Raw genomic sequence first — 19,507 nt, forward strand, 5'->3', positions numbered from 1 at the left:
TAATCTTTATTTGGCACTTTCGGGGGGCTTCTTTACTTTTTCTTAGCAGTGTTCTTCCTGCGCTTCTTCACAGCGCGAGTCCTTTTGACGTGGTTCTTTGTTTGCCAAGTAAACGCGAGGAGTATCGCACAGGCGTACCTGTAAAATACACCTTTTTTTATTCCTGTTTTGTGGGTTTACGCGTTTTTTTGGCGAATGCTGGGCATTATTCACATTTGTACTAGTAAAGGTACGCCCCCTCTCCCATTTACATAGATAAGTTACCTTAGGTTGGGCCACCCCTCCCCGCCCCCCGGGAAGAGATCCTGGGTACGTGCCTGTTAGACACAATTACACGTTAAGCAAAAAATTCAAATTACAAACTCGCAAGAACGTAAAAAATTTGCGAATTTTGACCAATTTAAGAATTCTGAATTAAATTATCCCACGTGTCATGGAGATAATTGGGAAGTAGACACACTACGATTAAACTCCTGAAATGAGGGCTTGTCTTACACTCTTCCCTCCCTTCTGAATCAGTATGTCCTTAACAATTCTGACTTGTTTTATTGTTCATGTCAGGATATCCGCAAGTTATCTACAGTGATGCATAGCTCTGAGATTCCTGCTACTTAATACTTGTTTTTATTACAAACCTTGTCTCCTTTATCAAATCCATAATCGCATCGAATTGTTTCATCTGGTTGTATGTAACTGTCTGTAACAAGTTCATTTGTATACTGTTGCTTTCTTGTATTTTCAGTGTATTTATACGAGACATTTGTAATTTCGTAGCATTTAAGATATTCATTTTTCTAAGAAACTGTTTTGTATTTATTTTTATGACGATTGAAAAACTGCTTAAGCTTTTCTGTATTAACTTTACATTTCTTAGCATGTATCCTATTGTACTGCGCTGTCTGTTAAGTTACAATTTTTTATTTATTTTACGATAGTGCTGTTACCGCTCCTAAATTTCTCTATGGGGCTGTGACCTAGTAAAGCTGTTCTGATGGACAGCTTTTTGTCACAGTACTTCTTTCTATATCTGACAGAATGAAGGACTGATTGATTGTTTGATTGATTGATTGAATGTCGGACACTATAGCATCAGTAAATCTTTCCTTACTGAATATGGACATAAGACTGCACATGATTGCTTCAGATGTGACTGAAGGCATAAAAGCAACTTCGGGCCACTTGGAATGATAGTCAACAATGACTAAAGCAAAATGTGCATACTGTGCAGCACGATCAAAGCCTATTATGTCCATGGCTAATTTTTCCCATTGTCTTAACGGCATTCGACAGCTTGTAGTGGAGCAAAAGACGGTTTCGCACATTTATCTGCCTGTTGACACACAAAGCAGTTTCCGACAAGTTCCTCAACTTTACTATCCATGTGAGGCCACCAGTTGATGACTCTGTGTGAGCTTTGTTTTAGTGACACCTACATGACCCTCATCAGCAATAGACAGGAGTGTCTGACGCAAGGAAGCAGGAGGAACGATACGTTCAACTCGAAGAAGCAGTTTATCCACGTAGGATAATTCGTACTGTACAGCAGCATATGCCAGTAATTCTGGCAGAATCCGCCGCATTTCTCTATCCTATTACTATTTTTTTTTCTTGTAATGGTCAGAAAACAGGATCTACTTATGTAGCTGCTTGTAACCCTTCCTTTGTAATACAAATGGTACCAGAGATACTGTTTCCTCATCTAGTGCTGGTTCTGATTCGGAAGGGACAATAAGCGCGATAGTGCGTCCGCAGTGACGTTTTGGTCACCTTTACACTGTTCAATGGTGAAATTCTACTACAGTAATCTTGCACTCCACATTGAAATTCTTAATGGGCGCTGTCCAGAACCCTTTGAAGACAGCAATGTGGTTAGAGCTTAGTGATCAATTCGTAGTGTTAACTGTCTACCCCACAAGTAATGGCCTACGGAGTACCGTCGTTCTGCGGAAGATAACGTACGAGAATCAAAAGCTACTGTAAAGAGCTCACTTCCGCATTTTTGCTGGAGGATGGCTCTGAGGGAAACATGAGAAGCATAAACCGTTACGACAATAGGAAGATTCGGTTGAAACATCCGTACCACTGGGCGTGATGCAAGTACCTTTTTAATCGCCTGAAAGCTGTATTCAGTAAGCCGATCTCAGACAAAGGCTTGTCCTTGCCTTAGGAGTTCCTTCCGCGGTGCCACTAAGTCGGCATACTGCGGGATGGCGCAAAATTTGAATGGCGTCTAAGCCCAGAAGAAAAGTGCCTTCGTTCGTGACTTGAAACTGCACTACTTCAGCCTTGTTGCGGTACTTGACGAGAACGGAGAAATGTGCTGAATGCAGAAGTTTTTGCTGAGAATAATTCTACAGCTGAAGCTCGAAGGTGGTAAGGAAAAAACCCATGAAATCTTCTTAGTACAGGGAGCTGTTTAGTAGCTTCTCTATCCATCAGCAACTTAAGTGTAGTACTCGCAATGAGGACTTCGGAGTAAATTATGGCCGGGCGGAAATTCGGTGCTTGAATTGTAAGCATAGACAGACTGTAGTGGCCGATTTCCTATCGGCGGTAGCGGAAACAAGCTGCGTTCGAAAAGCGGATCGTCGATGCGTTCGGTTCATCGAACGGCAAACTGAAGCGTAGTATCCCATTTTGCCGCACGGACAGCAGGTAACCTGCTTGGCCGGACAGCCTGGATCGGATGAACCACATCTGTGAACCACATCGGTAACAATAGACTGCGATGTCTCGACTGGCTTCGCGGAGCTCGCGCCGGCCGTCATGTCGGCCGGCTTCCACAGGTCGTGACTTTCCGCCATGCGGTTGAGCGCCATCTTGAACCCGCCGGGTTCAAGATACGGAAAAGAGCCGGACTGCTCGAGTCGGGGTCAAGGCAAAAAACGCCTTTATTCCAGCAAGGGTAAACGCAGCAAGTATCCTTACAGCGTTTGGCAATAAGTGGCCCCCTCGGACATAGATATTCGAAAGCGAAACTAAAAACCGACACAGGATATCACAAAGGGTTATATGGGTTTTATCACGGTTGACAAAAGTCGACGCGGATGGATAGGGTGGTAAAGAGTGATAAGGGCTTGCAATGGTCGGAGCACGTCTGATCAGTTTTATAAGAACTCATAAGGGTTTATAAGGACATATGATGTTGATATGAATCGGAACGATCGCTAGAAGGGCCGGATCGAATCCAATATGGTCAATAACACCGATAAGGATTGATAACAGGCGGATCAAGTTTGATCACGTTGATAACGGCCAATAAAGGTTACTGCTGGACGGATAAGTTGGAGATGATAATGACGCAGGGCTGCCTCGCGATGAGCAAGTCACACAGGGCTCACGCATGCTTAGACGACTCCAGTGGAGTTCTTGGATAACGTTCTATTTCTCACAAGTTTTCTTCAGCCTGACGGCACACCTTGGTTTTCAGTGCACCTCTTTTTTTCTCATCCGTGCTCTTAATAATTATGTGGCCAATATTACGTATTTTGAATGCTTTAGCAAGCGGTCTGAAGTCACTCAACGCTATTGAAACGTTCCGTTAGCCAGTTTAATAATTCTCCATGTTTAACATATCATTATGCCATCTGCAGGAATTTGATATGAACGCCGTAAAATTTTCAACAGCTCTCTTTGGACAACATAACGTGCTTTCGCCATACATGGGACAGTTCTTACTAGGAAAACTCATCTCAACGAGGCGACCATACTATCCTTCTACATTTAGCTGTTAACTATGTTTTTTCCATTGAGAGATTGGAAGAGTTCATACAAACGTTACATAATACACAAAAAAGAACAAATTTTCTATTCGAGGTTGGTAGTGGCGATGAACGGAAAGAGAACAATATTGCAGCTTATCGTCATCACTAGCGCGCGTTGGAACGTCTTCACAATCCTGTACATGCAGATAAAAATCTCGAAAGTGGTAAGCGCTGCGTATGAGCTGCGGTACCAGGGGCGTTGTTAATGCGTTTTTGCCACAAGAATCCACACAACAGCTATTCTAACTTACAGCACTGCCAAATTTCTTAGATTGCTACTTCATATACTTATATATTCGGCAAAACGAAAAATGACTGAGACGACATTGCTCAATGCATACACCCAGAGCATCTCACCCATGAACAAGGAAAGTGAACAACTTTAAGCAATGAAGTTTTCCCTAGCGTTAATTATGAAAGTTTCACCGCCGCGCAGATTGTGCGGGAAGCAAAGCGACACAGTTGCGCAGTGTTATTCATGTAATTACGAACAGACGTTGAGTAGGGAGAGCCAACGATTACATGTAAAAAACACAATTTAGCAAACCCCATTTACAGGCCGGAATTACGACAGTAATTCGAATGCTTCAGTTCATTTTATTGCTCGAACGTGTCACCAAGCCATCCGTGACTATTCGAGGCCAATCACTACACTGGCGTGCACGGAATGCGCCTGAACTCTTTTCAACGTATTCGCATTTTTCTTGTACGAGTCACTGCGTGGCTATCTGCAGAGGGATTCCATACAGCCCTCTCCAAAGCGCGCTTCCTCCTCGCTGCTCTGGTCTGCGCGATCAGCGGTCACGGAATCAGCCCTGGTTCCGTCTTCCCCGATGGGGCCGACAGGTGCGGCTTCGCTCCCTGAAATAAAGGGCAGATTTGCACCAGCAGACTAATTCACAACAGAAAATAACCCCACAAATGTGTATGTGTCTGTATGGTCAATTGCGACCGCAGCATGCATAAAGTACATATTGCCGCGGTCTATGGCTCCTTGGCGACGTTTCTCGCAGTTGTGCAGCAAAGGAGAAAAACATTTCGGATACATTTAAGGCCGGGCTACATGGACCCATCTTTCAAGGCGAAATTCGACCGGCACCATTAGGCATGGCGGCACAACTATACGGCTGTTCGCTGGCTTGGCTACATAGAAGCGGAAAGGTTGCGCACGCCGCGCGCGTTCGTCGCCTGGCAGTTATTGTTGGTATTTTCGAAAAACGTGTTTTTGTTTTAAATCAAAGGAAATAATAAAAAATTGTTCTAATTCTGTCTACGTTACCTAATGGGCAGGAAACGTGAAAAAAGAAATCATACATGCGCTTCTTTTTTTCAAAAATGATTTACAGCAGTTGGAAAGGATCGTATTTACGAAATTTGTTGCGAAATGGGCCTGTGAATATCTCTCGTTCTCAATGGCGTCAAGCATTCCGTGGACGATTATTGTGACTGTAGCAACCGGGCGTTTAGTTTAACGCATAAGCTTAAAAAAGTGCCGAAATTGGGAAATTTGAAAAAAAATATTGCAACAGGAAGTTTAAAATCCGTAACCCATACACCGAATACATATATCATAGTTCCGGAAACTGCATCTCTTAGAGCATTTTATGTGACCGATTTGTTATAATTAACAGACAGCTCTCGTGAATTTGTTGGCATGTTTACAATGGTATTGCATAATGTCTCGTCAGAAACTCGTGAAAATTGTTGAAGTGCTGTATACTATGCCACTAATGTCCGCTTTCGACGTGTAATTGAACGCATCATGCTGAATTTTTGAATCATCTATAATAGCATAGTTAGCACTGGGAACCTCATAATTTCTTGTTGTTAAATTTTTGAACCTACAATTTGTATTAAAGATCGATGGCCTCAATAAAAATATTGGCTTTCGACACTCACGAAGTTTAATGTACACTGTGATTTAGAGCGCGAGGTCAGTAAAGCGTACAGAAAAGTCAACAGAGCGTTGACTTCCATCAGTTTATTTTCTTTTCGGAAAATAACGTACTCTATCAGATGCTCCTGTCGTGTAGTAAATATTGCATCGGGCATGGAAATATGGACCGCGCAATACAGTTATTGATTTCTGTCAGCTGCAGCACGTGTGAACACAGCTCAAGATTCACAGAGTGTAGTATGATGGCAAAACACAGAGATCGTGTCACGCGTGAGATAATTGAAGAAGAATAATAACTTCATTCAAAGGTCCCGCAAGTTATCCTCGCCTAGGCGTCGGCCATGAGCCCTTGATCTCTGGTGGCTTCCTCGGCCCGCTAGACGGCGGAAAGTTAATCATAACCGGGAAACTTTCTAAGTTCATTACCCCTCTGTTGCTTTCACTGGCAAGAGGAGATAGTCAGCTATCAGTACGATGAATTTTTGGTCGTGTTCTGTCTGTCGCCGAGTTCGGCCCATGCCTTTCCTGCTGCTGTATAACTGTATATATATATATGTATGTATATATATATATATATATATATATATATATATATATATATGATATATATGATATGATAAGAAGCCAACAAACACTAACACCAAGGACAACATAGGGGAAATTACTTGTGCTTAATAAATGAAGTAATGAAACGATAAATTAGTGGAAATTAAAGTGGATGAAAAAACAACTTGCCGCAGGTGGGAACTGAACCCACAACCTTCGCATTTCGCGTGCGATGCTCTACCAATTGAGCTACCGCGGCGCTGTTTTCACATCCACTTTCTTGGGTATTTATGTGTCCTTGTAGAACCCTGGGAGTGTTAGCCAGCGCCGCCACTCACAGACCTTGGCCGCGGACGCGGAACGTCCTTCATGCCGCAGGCGTCACGAGAACGTGATCTTTTGTTGGGTGAAGGCAACTGGTCAACAAACCCACATATGCTACCTAAAGGAATCAATGTTGCCGGATTCGGGACCCTCGTTATGTAATCAACGACAAGAAAGGGGGTTAACCGAGGGGCCCGATTTTTATTAGTCATATGATAAGAAGACAACACTCACACCAAGGACAACATAGGGGAAATTACTTGTGCTTAATAAATGAAGTAATGAAACGATAAATTAGTCGAAATTAAAGTGGATGAAAAAACAACTTGCCGCAGGTGGGAACTGAACCCACAACCTTCGCATTTCGCGTGCGATGCTCTACCAATTGAGCTACCGCGGCGCTGTTTTCACATCCACTTTCTTGGGTATTTATGTGTCCTTGTAGAACCCTGGGAGTGTTAGCCAGCGCCGCCACTCACAGACCTTGGCCGCGGACGCGGAACGTCCTTCATGCCGCAGGCGTCACGAGAACGTGATCTTTTGTTGGGTGAAGGCAACTGGTCAACAAACCCACATATGCTACCTAAAGGAATCAATGTTGCCGGATTCGGGACCCTCGTTATGTAATCAACGACAAGAAAGGGGGTTAACCGAGGGGCCCGATTTTTATTAGTCATATGATAAGAAGACAACACTGACACCAAGGACAACATTGGGGAAATTACTTGTGCTTAATAAATGAAGCAATGAAACGATAAATTAATGGAAATTAAAGTGGATGAAACAACAACTTGCCGCAGGTGGGTACCGAACCCACAACCTTCGCATTTCGCGTGCGATGCTCTACCAATTCAGCTACCGCGGCGCTGTTTTCACCTCCACTTTCTTCGGTATTTATGTGTCCTAGTAGAACCCTGGGAGTGTTAGCCAGCGCTGCCACTATATATATATATATATATATATATATATATATATATATATATATATATATATATATATATATATATATATGATACGAAGCCGACACACTAACATATATATATATATATATATATATATATATATATATATATATATATATATATATATATATATATATATATATATATATATATATATATTTCTCTAAAGCAATGAAACTACCGGAAGCAAGAGCTCTGTTCGTCTCCTGTCCCCTCTGGTGTCCTTGCACTGTTACTGAGACATTAATCATGTTTTACCAACAAACCGAATCATGCACCGTTCTTAATTTTACTAAGTTAAGCTTTTGCAGCGAAGCTGTATATGCCTAGCCAATTCATCCGCCTATGCTTCTGTCGGCTGGATGCCGAGGCCTCATCCGGCGCAATCACATGCGCATGCGCGAAAAATAGAAAAAGAAAAGGCGCGCGATTGGCTGCAGTAGTAGTGCCGTCGTTGCTCTCCGTCGCAGCAGAGCGCGCGCGCAGCAATTTATCTCCTCCTACAAAAAGGGTAGGCCATACGTCGTACGTACTCCTGTGGAGTAGGCAGCTTTCAATCAGTAATGCCACGAGGAGAACTTGGAACGAGCTCATCCACGCTGTGCCTTCACCGTAGCCCGGGCACAAGAACAGGCTCGAGCAGTTGAACGCAAGCAGCAACTGCCTGCCAAGGATCAGGCAGCCTACCAAGCCGTCGTTTAATGAACCTTCAAGAACCCAGTGATAAACACCGGCACCGAACGTTTCAGCCTCGCTGGTTAATCATCTGTATGAACGGCTTGGGCCGCGATTTTCTTCTTTTGAGTGTAAAAAACCTCACCGTTCCTCACATTCGTTACTGTATTTGCCGAGAAAAATAATTCTCTTTTTTTATGTATTAGGATATGAGAGCTTGTGCTAAACCATCGTAAGTGATGGTACTTCTGCTCGTGTAAACAAAACGATGCTCAAAGCCCAGTCATAGTAAAAAGGGGCATGCTACGCAGCTGCTCTACCACACCATACGTGATGGTACGTGATTACCGGCCAGAGTTTCAGAGTGCTCTTGTGTGCATTTCGCTGAGTACGCAATGAGGAGGGCATCGCGACATGTTTTTCAGTCGTATAAGCCCCGTCCAGGTGTTGCTCGTTAAAATCTACCTGATATTTCATGTCGCTGCCGCATTTTCTTTATGGGGTGTGGCGAATAATACAGTTTAATAATAATAAATATTATGTTAATGATAGGGGCGCAGGACGGCGACTTCTGCCTATTCAAGGTATGCTTCAGGTACTTACCGGCATGGATGAGACCAAGAATGGCCAAACCGACGAGTACTGCCTTCAGCTGCATGACTGTCACTCCGCAAATACTGAAGAGAACATAAAAGATCAATAAATCAAACGACGAGTCGGTTTCGAACAGCTTTCCCACCACCTGCACCTCGTTTTAATTTTTTTTGTAAAGAGTTCTTTGGCATAGCAACACATATTTTCTTGATCTGTAGCATTTTTCCGGCTTCCACGCTCGGTTCTGTTCTCAGAAAAATTACGCTTCAATGAAGCCAAGCTAGAAGAAACAATTGGTTCAATTTCTTGTGGTATTTGACTGTTTAGGAAGCCAGCAAACACACACTAAAATAATTGCGCCATGGAGATTCAACCAAAAATGAGTGAAAGGGCTATTTCAATACCGATACCTTGGAATTTTATCGAATTAGAGACAAGAAATAATGGTGCGAACGACCAAGAACGAGAAAGAAAACATGAAGGAGAGCATTCTACGTTGTTTTCTTTCTCGCCCCGGTTCGTTTGCGTCATTCTTCCTTGAGTATGTAATAACACGCCCAACACTCAGTGCCTCTATATCGGATAGGAGTGTTATAAAAAACGACCTTGAAATACCTAACGAAATAATGAATACTCTTATTTCTAAACAAAGTGGAATAGAATAGCTCGGTAGCGTCCGTGTGATAGAAAAAAACTTGTTAATGGTATTATATGTATGTAATACCGTTCGAAATTACATTTACAGTGAACTGGATAGCTCACAATGAGAAATTGAAAGCTAACGATATATGGCACACCATGACGCCAATGAAAGAAAGAAAAAGCACGACACCAAATAAAGGTGCAGATTGAATGATGTACTGCTGCCAAAAATATATTCTAAATCATCCAAGCATTGTGAGACGCGCTTAACAGTAAATTCACTTCTGTTGATTGAGGCTATCTGTAGGTTCCGTAAATGCAACCTCTTCTTCTTCACAGTAACCTATGGAGAATACTTGCTTCATGCGTTTGAGCCGTAGTGCTAGAGCAGCAGAATCATTAGAAAGAATAACTGTTTGCACCGATCGTTGTCCCTTAGACTCCTATAACTATTTATTTCACATTTTAACACAATCAAACGTTAACCAATCATGAATAGTAATTTTTTCTGCCAAATACAAATTCCATGGCCAGGACTACGAAATTTAAGTTCTAAATAGGGAATATACAAACACCGATACCCAAATTTGGGGTATATTGAGCTTTCGTTTTGAATCGGCAATCTGAGAAAGAGGGTAGGACTCAATTTTTTGTGGAAATAAGTTTTAACTAAAAAGCATCAGTGAAAGCATGATTATTACGGAGCTAAGACCGCGTTTGACGCACAACGCCAACTTCAGGTCCGTTCCTCAGCAAGTACCTTGGTAAGGTCAATGCGCTGAAAAAGATGGCGCCATCCAATTTTTTTTCTCCTTTTTGCTTAATTGCGCGCGTTTCACTTGTCGCTTCATCGAGAACCAGTAGCGGGAAAGTGAGAACACACGCGAGCGGATCGGGTGAGCCCTTGTGCACCTTCATGCAGTCTTCGTACTGTAACTACTGTTGGTAACAAATTTGTAACTGGTGAACATATGTTACCATAGGGTAGAAGTGGGGGACTGCCTTTTGTGTAATTTTTATGCATCATTCGATAGAGGCCTGTACCCACATAATGCTACAAATGAACAGTAATTCCATTTGCCCTCGAATATCAAATGCACCATGGTAATTCATGCGTAGCGGCATCACCGTATGACGTTTTATCTTTTCTGCAGACTATGCGCCGAAAATATTGTTATTCTTTCTGTTGGTTGTAAACTACAGAGTTGAAGAGAAAGATCTGCATTTGTACAGCTTATGTGACGTCGAAGAAAATTAATGGGAGAGATGGCCACAGAACAAAAAATTAACCAAATCCCACGCAGAGTGCGAATATATGTAAGCCAAGCGTGGGTGAATCGTTTTTTTTTCTCATTGCAAGGCAGCGCTTCAGAATAGGCAGTCAGTCTTACGAAGCATACAGAACTCGTGCTTGAGACTAGTGAGGTTCTCCATCAACTAATCACAAACGGACATGACATCATCTTCCAATGGTTTTTCGGGGTACTGTGGCATGACCTTGATGATGACGCCGTTCGGTCAGCACATAATGTAAACCTGACATTTTCTATACCCTTATCAAGGACAGTTTACTTAGTTTACTTAGAGGTCTTAGTTCACTTGCTCAAAGGAAGAATGAAAGTACATTCACCAACTGCCGTCTCCACCGGCGAACAGCGAATCCTGCACTGAAATTGCAGATCCCACCGCAGTTCTCCAGCCGTGACTTGACTTTACCGTACCGCCTCTGGTTAGGGATAGCTTTTACGAATCCCTACTCATTACAGTAATGACCGACACACCAATATCTGCCCCATGCAACTGTGAAGAGACAATCGAGAAGTGTTGCGTTTTTTGTAATCTTTATGACAACGAGCGCTAAGCTTTTCGAACTGTGATAAACCGATTCAAGAGCAGATCATTTTCGCAGAAAAAGGATTGTTAGACAATCATCCCATGCGGCGCAGGCTTACAAAGCGCCCCGGGCATTGGTAGGGCTCATGAAATGACTGGCTTCAGTGACCGATTATAGGCGTGAAGTGATCGACAAGCGCTCGTATATACGCTGACAGTACCTTCTTCCATCCCTGTCTTTCCATTCCTTCCCTTAAGCACCTTCGCCCGTGTAGGGCAGCCAGCTTGTTTCCATATTCCTTTTGCGGTGTTTGCGCTGATTGACGATATTTGGCGGCCATGTTGCCGGCATGGGACACTTGTGAGGTGGTGTTAAATGTTACCTTGCGTACTGCACTTCTTATTTGTCAACGTCGTACACATAAAACACTATGAGACGTGTTTGCTCTAGGCGTTTTTGTACGCCACTGTTAGCAGCCTGCAAGAAGGTTTCCAGTCATTACCTCACATGGCGTTTTGTATCGTGGCTTGAGTGTCAGTTTGCGGGACAGCTGCTTTCGTATTGTCTTCACACTGTGATGCATTAATGAGGCTTTGCTTTGTCGCGCCCTGCGCCAGATTTAGTAGATGGACAAAATCGCACGGTGTTTATTCCGCAAAAATGCATAAGAAGCGTGCCGTACATTCCTCGGATTCATTTGTTTTGTTATTGTTTGTACGCATCTTTAGCTATATCATGCAGTAGTGCTTTCTTTGTTACGGCATACGAACCCAGCCTTCATTTCTCAAGGCACATTTCCACTCTTTAACGATCCTTCTTTGTATGGAAATTGACACGAGCAAAGAGTGGCAGCACTTTTATTCATCGATTTCGCGACGGCGTTCGCCTTACCGAACCGCTGTCTCCTCTCTAACTCTTATTTACCATTATGTGTATGTTTTTATTGGGCTCTTGCGCATGAGTATAAATGTGAGCGATGCACTTTCTGCAATGCTTCGGAGGAGGGGGTGGGGCTTACATAGGCTTAAAGCCGTACGGAGGCAATTGTGGCGACGTCTAGACATGCAGGGAGTTCTCTTTGAGCAGATCTCATAGAACTGTCTCCCGTGCCCCTGCTCATGTACATGACACTCCTTCTCATGCGAACGTGAAGTTCAAGGCAACGGCACCAGAAGAAGTGCAAAAGTCGAAGGAAGAGCCACCAAACAGTTCTCCTTTTAAATAAATGTTGCGCCAGATTGGAACGTAGCAGAGCACCGATCGGAAAATGTGTCGTAGCGCAAGCTTTGTGTGTGACGTCTTGTGATATCTATCTATGCTCCGATATAGTGACGCCACATGACCCTGTGACGTCATAGCGTTTTCTGTATAAGAACAAGCCGTTCTTGGCAATAAAGTCAGTTGCCTTTCTGCTCCGGGACCGTTGTCGCTCTTCTGCGTTAGTTCAAAATGCAGCAGAAAGTTTAATGAAAGTGCATTCTCTGAAGCAAAGGAAAACATGTTTCCGAGTAGAAATGAAAACCGGGGAAAATTGCACCTATATTTGCGACAATAAAGGCGAGAAGTACTGGGCCGCCATATAACTCTTCATCTCATATGAGTAATTCAGTGACTAATACTCCTCCATATTCCATATATTCGAGCCAGAACACATAACACAATTTCAATTTTATTCTACAAATTAGTTTTCGCGGATGTACTGCTGATGTAACTGGACTGGAGCCTTTTCATAAGACGAATTAGCGATAATTAATCACTGAGCTAAGCGTGCCGCGCAGTATTTGTAGTAGTCAATTTTCAATAACGCTGTCATAGGCATAAAAAATTTGCTGCAGCACGATGCTCGGGTCTGAAGTACTTACCATAAAAAATCCTTGCATATAAGAGCTAAAAATTTGGGATACAAACTCGTTTAACGAAGAAACAAAAGAAATTCCCAGTTAACTCTGAAGCAAATGTTCCTCGTTAGAAATTTCTGCCTTATACTTCGTTCTATTGTTGAAGAAGATTCTGGCCGAAATTCAATCTAATAATTTGACCGGAAAATTCGCCATGCCTTGAACCACACAGCACTGCTAGACGAGGTTTCCAAAGATCTAAAAAAAAAGCAATGGCATATAAACATTTCTCTATTCTTGTAATAACTAGGTTCACTGCAATGACGCCTCTCTAAGGCTTACTTGTAATCCCATTGTGATCATCTTACCTTCTGAACAGCCGACGTTGAGTTGCGACAAGTGAGTATCGTTGAAACTTCTCGATATTTATACGCTTACAAACTAGCACACGTGCCAGCATACGTAAAAGACGTCCTTGTTTTGTAAAAACACTCTGACAGCTTTATGGTTGGCTTAATCAACCCTGAAATGAATCAGAAATACGTATATAATTGAACTAAAGCTTAGTATGGGCGGCCGCACTCGTGGACTTTATATTGTTACAATAGATATATAAGACGAAATAAAACGACATAAATAATATGGACAGAGTCCCGCATGACGTTCTCATTAACTACGATGTCTGTGTTCCGGAAAGTAGAGTGACAAGCCCAGCGTTGTTGCCAATCAAGAGCTGACTGCCACTTTCCTTCAGACTAAACAACTTAATGCTCAACCTGATAAACCCAACTTTACACTTGCTTAAACATAGCGATTTCGAGGCACAGAGTTGCCAAAACGGCACGCGTCGTTTATATTTTGATTCGCATGTGTGCCGTTGTCATCCGCGAGCGCATCGCATGATGTTTTGGAATCCCTGGAACTTGAAAGCAGAATTTATATTCGTTCAGCTCTCTGCTCATTTACTGCGATGGCAGCATGCTCTCTCATAGAAGATGTTTTCGTGGATGCATACTAGTTTATCAGATGATTGCGGCCTCCAAATCAGGGCGAATGGCCAAGATAACAGCGTTTATGGTCTCGTCTGGGGACGGCGCTGGAGGGTAAAGAATGATTTTCCTGTTGGATACTAGAAAAACAAATTAAAAGTATAACTGTTATTTAAAAAGTTATTTGCACGTTTTGTACTTGGTTAGAAAAAATAATTTATTTAAATGCCGTATGACTGTGTGTAATGCGAGGAACTTCGGTTCTCTATAGTAGTGTATTGCGCGTTATGTTTTTCCTTTTCATGACTTAGTATAACATTGGAAATAAATGCACAGACATCGGCGCTTTCATATCCCCCTGATTTAACTAGTTATATTCAACACAATAGTAAAACTTTTTTGAAGCCTTAGGTTCACACCTGTTTGACCGAAGAGAGAGAGAGAGAACTAAACTTTTATTTTCCGAAACGGTAAACCGAGTCAGAACTCGGTTCACCCTAGGTGGGAGGATTCCTCATTCCAAGAACCCTCTGGCTTGGGCTGCCTCTTTGGCCCGGGCGACGAGACTGCGTTGGTCGTCCAGGTCATCGGAGGAAAGCTTGGCCTCCCACGTTTCGGTTATCGTATGGATCTGCGGTGAGTTGGGGCGCTCATTTTGTGCTTCTATGGGGCGGCTTTCTTTGGAGTCGTCTTGTGGAGCTTTTGAGGTAGGGTCTGTGGATGTGTCACGCACTGGGCAATCCTGGACCATGTGTTGCAGGGTGTCTGGAACGTCGCAATGGGGGCATATGTACGAGTACTGCGTAGGATACAGTCTGTGCATCATTATGCCGTGCACGTAGGTGTTGGTCTGTAGGCGGCGCAGGATGACTTCTTCGTCTTTGCTCAGATTCTTGTTTGGTAAAGCGTACGTTCTTCTGCTGAGTCGGTGGTGTTGCAGAAGCTCCGAGTACTTTAGGGCGATATCATCAACGTTGGTGGCCGGCCTAGTGTGGGATGGCAGGAAAGCCCGGCTGGTATGCTCGCGGGCAGCGGCGTGTGCCGCCTCATTTCCTGTCATGCCCTGATGGCCTGGAACCCAGTTGATGTAAGTGTCGGGGAGTGGGGCGCGTGCGATGTGATTTGTTAGTATTTTGAGCGCTGTTTCTGATACGCGGCCTTTTTGATAGTTGCGAGCTGCTGCTTGGGAGTCGGTTAGAATTACTGCTACTTCAGGGCAGGTTGTTATTGCCAGAGCAATTGCCGTTTCCTCTGCAGTCTCAGGGGCTCTTGCTCGGATGGTGACAGCTGCAAGTTCTTTGCCTTGGTGATCTGTGACGCTTAGGGCAAAGGCGTTTCGTTTAATATACCGGGCAGCATCGGTGTACCTCGTATCAGGGTTGCTCCCGTATTTCTTGCTGAGTGCGTGGATTCTGCTTTGCCGACGCTCCTTATGATAAGTTGGATGCATATTGCGCGGTATACTTGCAACGCTGATGCAGTCTCGGACTGCAGGTGGGATTCTTGCTTTCTGGTCTGTGTCTGCAATGAAGCTTTCACTGTATTTGAGGTAGCGCAAAACTGCACGTCCGGTGGGTGTGAGCTTGAGCCGCTCTAGTTGGCTGATCTTATGAGCCTCGACAAGCTCTTCCCACGTATTGTGGACGCCGAGCTTGAGCAGTTTCTCCGTTGATGCCATGGGTGGGAGCGTCAAGGCTACTTTGATTGCCTTTCGAATGACAACATTGAGTTTTTTTATTTCTGCCGGCTTGAGCGTCAAGTAGGGAGTTCCGTAGGTGATACGGCTAGTTAGGAGCGCTTGAATTATGCTTAATGTGTCGTGCTCCTTGAGTCCGCTTCTTTGGTTTGTGATCCTCTTGACGAGGTGCGTAACTTGTGACAGTGTGCGTTGGAGACGCGGGAGAGTGGCCGCCCCTGATCCGTCCTTGTGGATGTGAAGTCCGAGTACGCGAAGAGAGTCGACTGTAGGGATCTTGGTTCCGTTGAGCGAGACGCTAGGATCGGGTTCGATATAGTTAGGTGGTCTTCCTCGTGTCCGTGCTCTCAGGACGAGAAGCTCCGACTTTTCGGGTGCGCATTGGAGACCGCAGTCTCGGAGGTATCTTTCGATAGTATCGACGGCTTCTTGTAGATTGCGTTCTTGTTGTCCAGTAGTAGGCGCTTTGGTCCAGAGCGTGACGTCGTCGGCGTAAAGGGCATGGCAGAGGTTTGGGATGGCGTTGAGTTTGACCGAAGCCACAAGATATTTTGCAAGCGAGGTACCTTACCGGAGTTATTCGCATGTTTTGTTTCGCCAGGTAAAGTTACCGTATCTCGCAAAATATGCACCCAGATGTATTGAGTTGGTGGACTCATCCTGTAATCGGAGCAGAATATGCATACTTGCAAGTGTTCGATATGTGTACCGGCCACGAGGCAGTGCAATAAAATCGTGGGTGAGCGGATCCTCATGAGGCCATATAGTTAATTTCACTCATAGTAGCATGTGTGCCAAGCATCTTTACCACTTTCTGCAAATTTGACGTAGGTGTCTCGCCAAGAAAATGTAATGGGTAGTATATCATACACTTGAATTGCGGAGTGGAAATGCATGAAAACCCTCCTACGTGACGTGGAGGAGTTTGGAATGGGAGCACTTGGGTAGTGGTCGGCTGGTTTACGCAATAAAAGAAGTGTACGCGTGCGAATATTCGAGGCTAACGAACAATGAACCGAATTGTACCTTACTCGATTCGGTATTCCAATCGAATAGTCACTATTCGTAAATGTGAATATTTCGGAATACTTTCCGAATATTTCTAAACGTCAACTGCGCCCAAAGAAACATAATACAGGAGCAAACGTACTGCGAATGTTCACCCCTGCAGGCGTGGTATAGACATAAAGCATGGGAACTTGTGTAGTGGAGCAGGCTACGTCACTCAGGTAGCCATACGTCACAGTCTGTCGAGCGATCATTCGCACTGTCTTAAGAGCTCTGTGCATTCGCAGGAACTACTCTTTGTCCTTTGTTCTCCATTTGTGGTTTCATTAAGCAACGTATCATAGCGTACTGTGTAATGACATCAACTTATTAACCTTAAGACAGCTGGAATACGCACATCTTTTTATTTTAATTTTGATAACTGCTATTCCTTATTCTAAAACTATTTGATTCGGATTTGCTTTCGTTTCAAAAATAAGTATTCGCACACCCCTTACAAGTTGCGCTCAGTGCGCCCCATAACAAATGATGTTGCGTGTGCCTCATAAGGATATATATTGACCTCTACATTGGCTGCAATTAGCATTGTTTGCATATTTCAGCCCGTTTTAATCTATCTATCTATCTATCTATCTATCTATCTATCTATCTATCTATCTATCTATCTATCTATCTGTCCAACTATCTATCTATCTATCTATCTATCTATCTATCTATCTATCTAGCTATCTATCTCTCTATCTATCTATCTATCTATCTATCTATCTATCTATCTATCTATCTATCTATCTATCTATCTATCTGTCTGTCTGTCTGTCTGTCTGTCTGTCTGTCTGTCTGTCTGTCTGTCTGTCTGTCTGTCTGTCTGTCTGTCTGTCTGTCTGTCTGTCTGTCTGTGCTCTCGAGCAGAATACACCGACCCAGTGTCCGGAGTTGTCTAAGAGGTTCAGCCACAAAGTATGTGCGCGTGGCCGTGATGCCGTCTGGTTACATCATCGTCATCAAATCGTCGTCACCAATCTCTCGTCATGCAGTCGTCGTCGTCACATCCTCCATGCCGATTCAGTGGTCAAAGCTATCAAATACATTGGCCCACTAGATACTTGAGCTCGTGACCGTGTTATCATCGGGGTCATCGCGTTGCGTCCATCCCTCACTTGTCATCCGACTCTCGTGACGCGGTCGTCGTGGCGCGATCATCGTCATGCAGTCGTCATCTATTTGTTGTCACACCACAGTAGTGAGGCCGTCCTGATCCTTTCACTGTTATTATTGCTTCGTCCTCTTTCATTCGTGATACCGCTGTCATCATGCCTTATACGCTGACCAAGTGGACCCAGCGGACCAAGTTGTCTTATACCTTGGGCCACTACACTCTAAAAATTAAGGGAGTGCCGGGCACTCTCTTTGAGGGAGTAGCTGCTTGTCCCATATTTCACTCTCTTTTCGAGAGTAGATCGACCCTCTTTGAGAGAGAGTAGGTCAACTCCTCCTGACAGAGTTTTGTTACTCCACCGCAAGGGATTGCTAGTACTCTTCCGCAGAGTGATAATACTCTTCCCATAGGGAGTGCTAGTACTCTTCCGCAGAGTGCTAAAACTCTCCCCGCAGGGTTAATAGTACACCGCCAGACCGAGTACTTCTACACCCCCAAACAGAGTGCTTGTACTCCTCCAGAACATAGTGCTAGTACTCTTCCCAATACCCTCTTAGCCAAGTCCTGGTCACGCATGCAGGCAGGAAATCAGATCAAATTAGGGCCGCTGATATACTTTTTCCCTAGGCGGCTCCTCAGAGACACTGGCCCGATTCCAAGCGGCCTTCACAATAGGCGTGAGCAAAGTTATGCAAGATTTTAAAGTCATTTTTTCCTCGCTATTTTGCTGCCTACCGTGAGGCGTGACTGCTCTGAAGCGGCCTATGCGTATGCGTCACGAACGCCACTGAGGAGAAAAAAAGCGAATGAACACTTAATCTGCAAATATCTTCGCAAATTTCACAATCAGGAGTCACACAATCTAATTAGAATACAATTGTCAAGGGAATCACATACTTATCAAGAATCACAATGCTCTATACATCATGTGAATTCGAACCCGCGTACACTCGCATTTGTACAATTCAAAACACACATCATAACCATTACACCACAGCGCCGCCACGCCCAGTCGTATTCTTTTAGAGGTTATATATATACCAAACGTATTTGATGAATCGGCTGTGGTGGGTGGGGTTTCTCTGCAGTATGCTGTGCTGTTGTGTACTAGAATACGTGTGCGTTTGCATCATTTCCATTCCTTGCTACGACTAACGAAGGAAGACAACGTAGACGACAACGTGAGAACTGTTCACGGCTTGTCGTCACCGCAGGAAAATAACAAATGTGCCGTTCAGCTCATGATCGAGTGCTTTTCCAGTCCATGCATTATATGTTCTCCAAAATACGCGGATACAAAGTATTGCGCCAACCATCCACGTATGTGAATTTAATTCGCGCGTATACTGGTGAGCAACTGCGACGCCAGTACCAGGCATTTCGGCGTGCCTCACGCTGCCGCGTAGGCGTTCTTTTCAAGTGCATTAGTTTAGAGTTTGGTTCAGTCCGCTGTGAGCTGTTGTCCTGCATTAGCAGCGGATCGTTAGCGTTTTGAAGCGCATGCATTCCAGCATTTGGAGACTGCTTATGCCGATAGCCGCGTCAAATGCATTGGCACGCATGTTTAAATGACTAATGTGTC

General features: G+C 44.0%; 1 protein-coding gene across 1 annotated transcript; it reads right to left on the minus strand.

The window, feature by feature from the left end:
• Nucleotides 1-4,341: 4,341 nt before the first annotated feature.
• On the minus strand, nt 4,342-13,551 carry LOC142576477 (uncharacterized). Its single transcript, XM_075686621.1, has 3 exons — nt 13,445-13,551; nt 8,772-8,845; nt 4,342-4,625 (listed from the first exon to the last, which is right to left on the minus strand). The coding sequence occupies exons 1-3, from the start codon at nt 13,534-13,536 to the stop codon at nt 4,489-4,491; spliced, it is 303 nt and encodes a 100-aa protein (XP_075542736.1). The 5' UTR covers nt 13,537-13,551; the 3' UTR covers nt 4,342-4,488.
• Between the last annotated feature and the right edge of the window lie 5,956 nt (nt 13,552-19,507).

This window comes from Dermacentor variabilis, chromosome 3 (genome assembly GCF_050947875.1).
Source record: "Dermacentor variabilis isolate Ectoservices chromosome 3, ASM5094787v1, whole genome shotgun sequence".
NCBI lineage: Eukaryota > Metazoa > Arthropoda > Arachnida > Ixodida > Ixodidae > Dermacentor > Dermacentor variabilis.

Bases quoted from the DNA above. Each gene is read 5' to 3' on its own strand.
- LOC142576477 (XM_075686621.1), bottom strand. From the start codon at position 13,536: ATGCTGGCACGTGTGCTAGTTTGTAAGCGTATAAATATCGAGAAGTTT. The intron at 8,846-13,444 runs GTAAGATGATCA...TGTTCTCTTCAG, and splicing joins CAACGTCGGCTGTTCAGAAG to TATTTGCGGAGTGACAGTCA. The intron at 4,626-8,771 runs GTAAGTACCTGA...CCTTTATTTCAG, and splicing joins TCTTGGTCTCATCCATGCCG to GGAGCGAAGCCGCACCTGTC.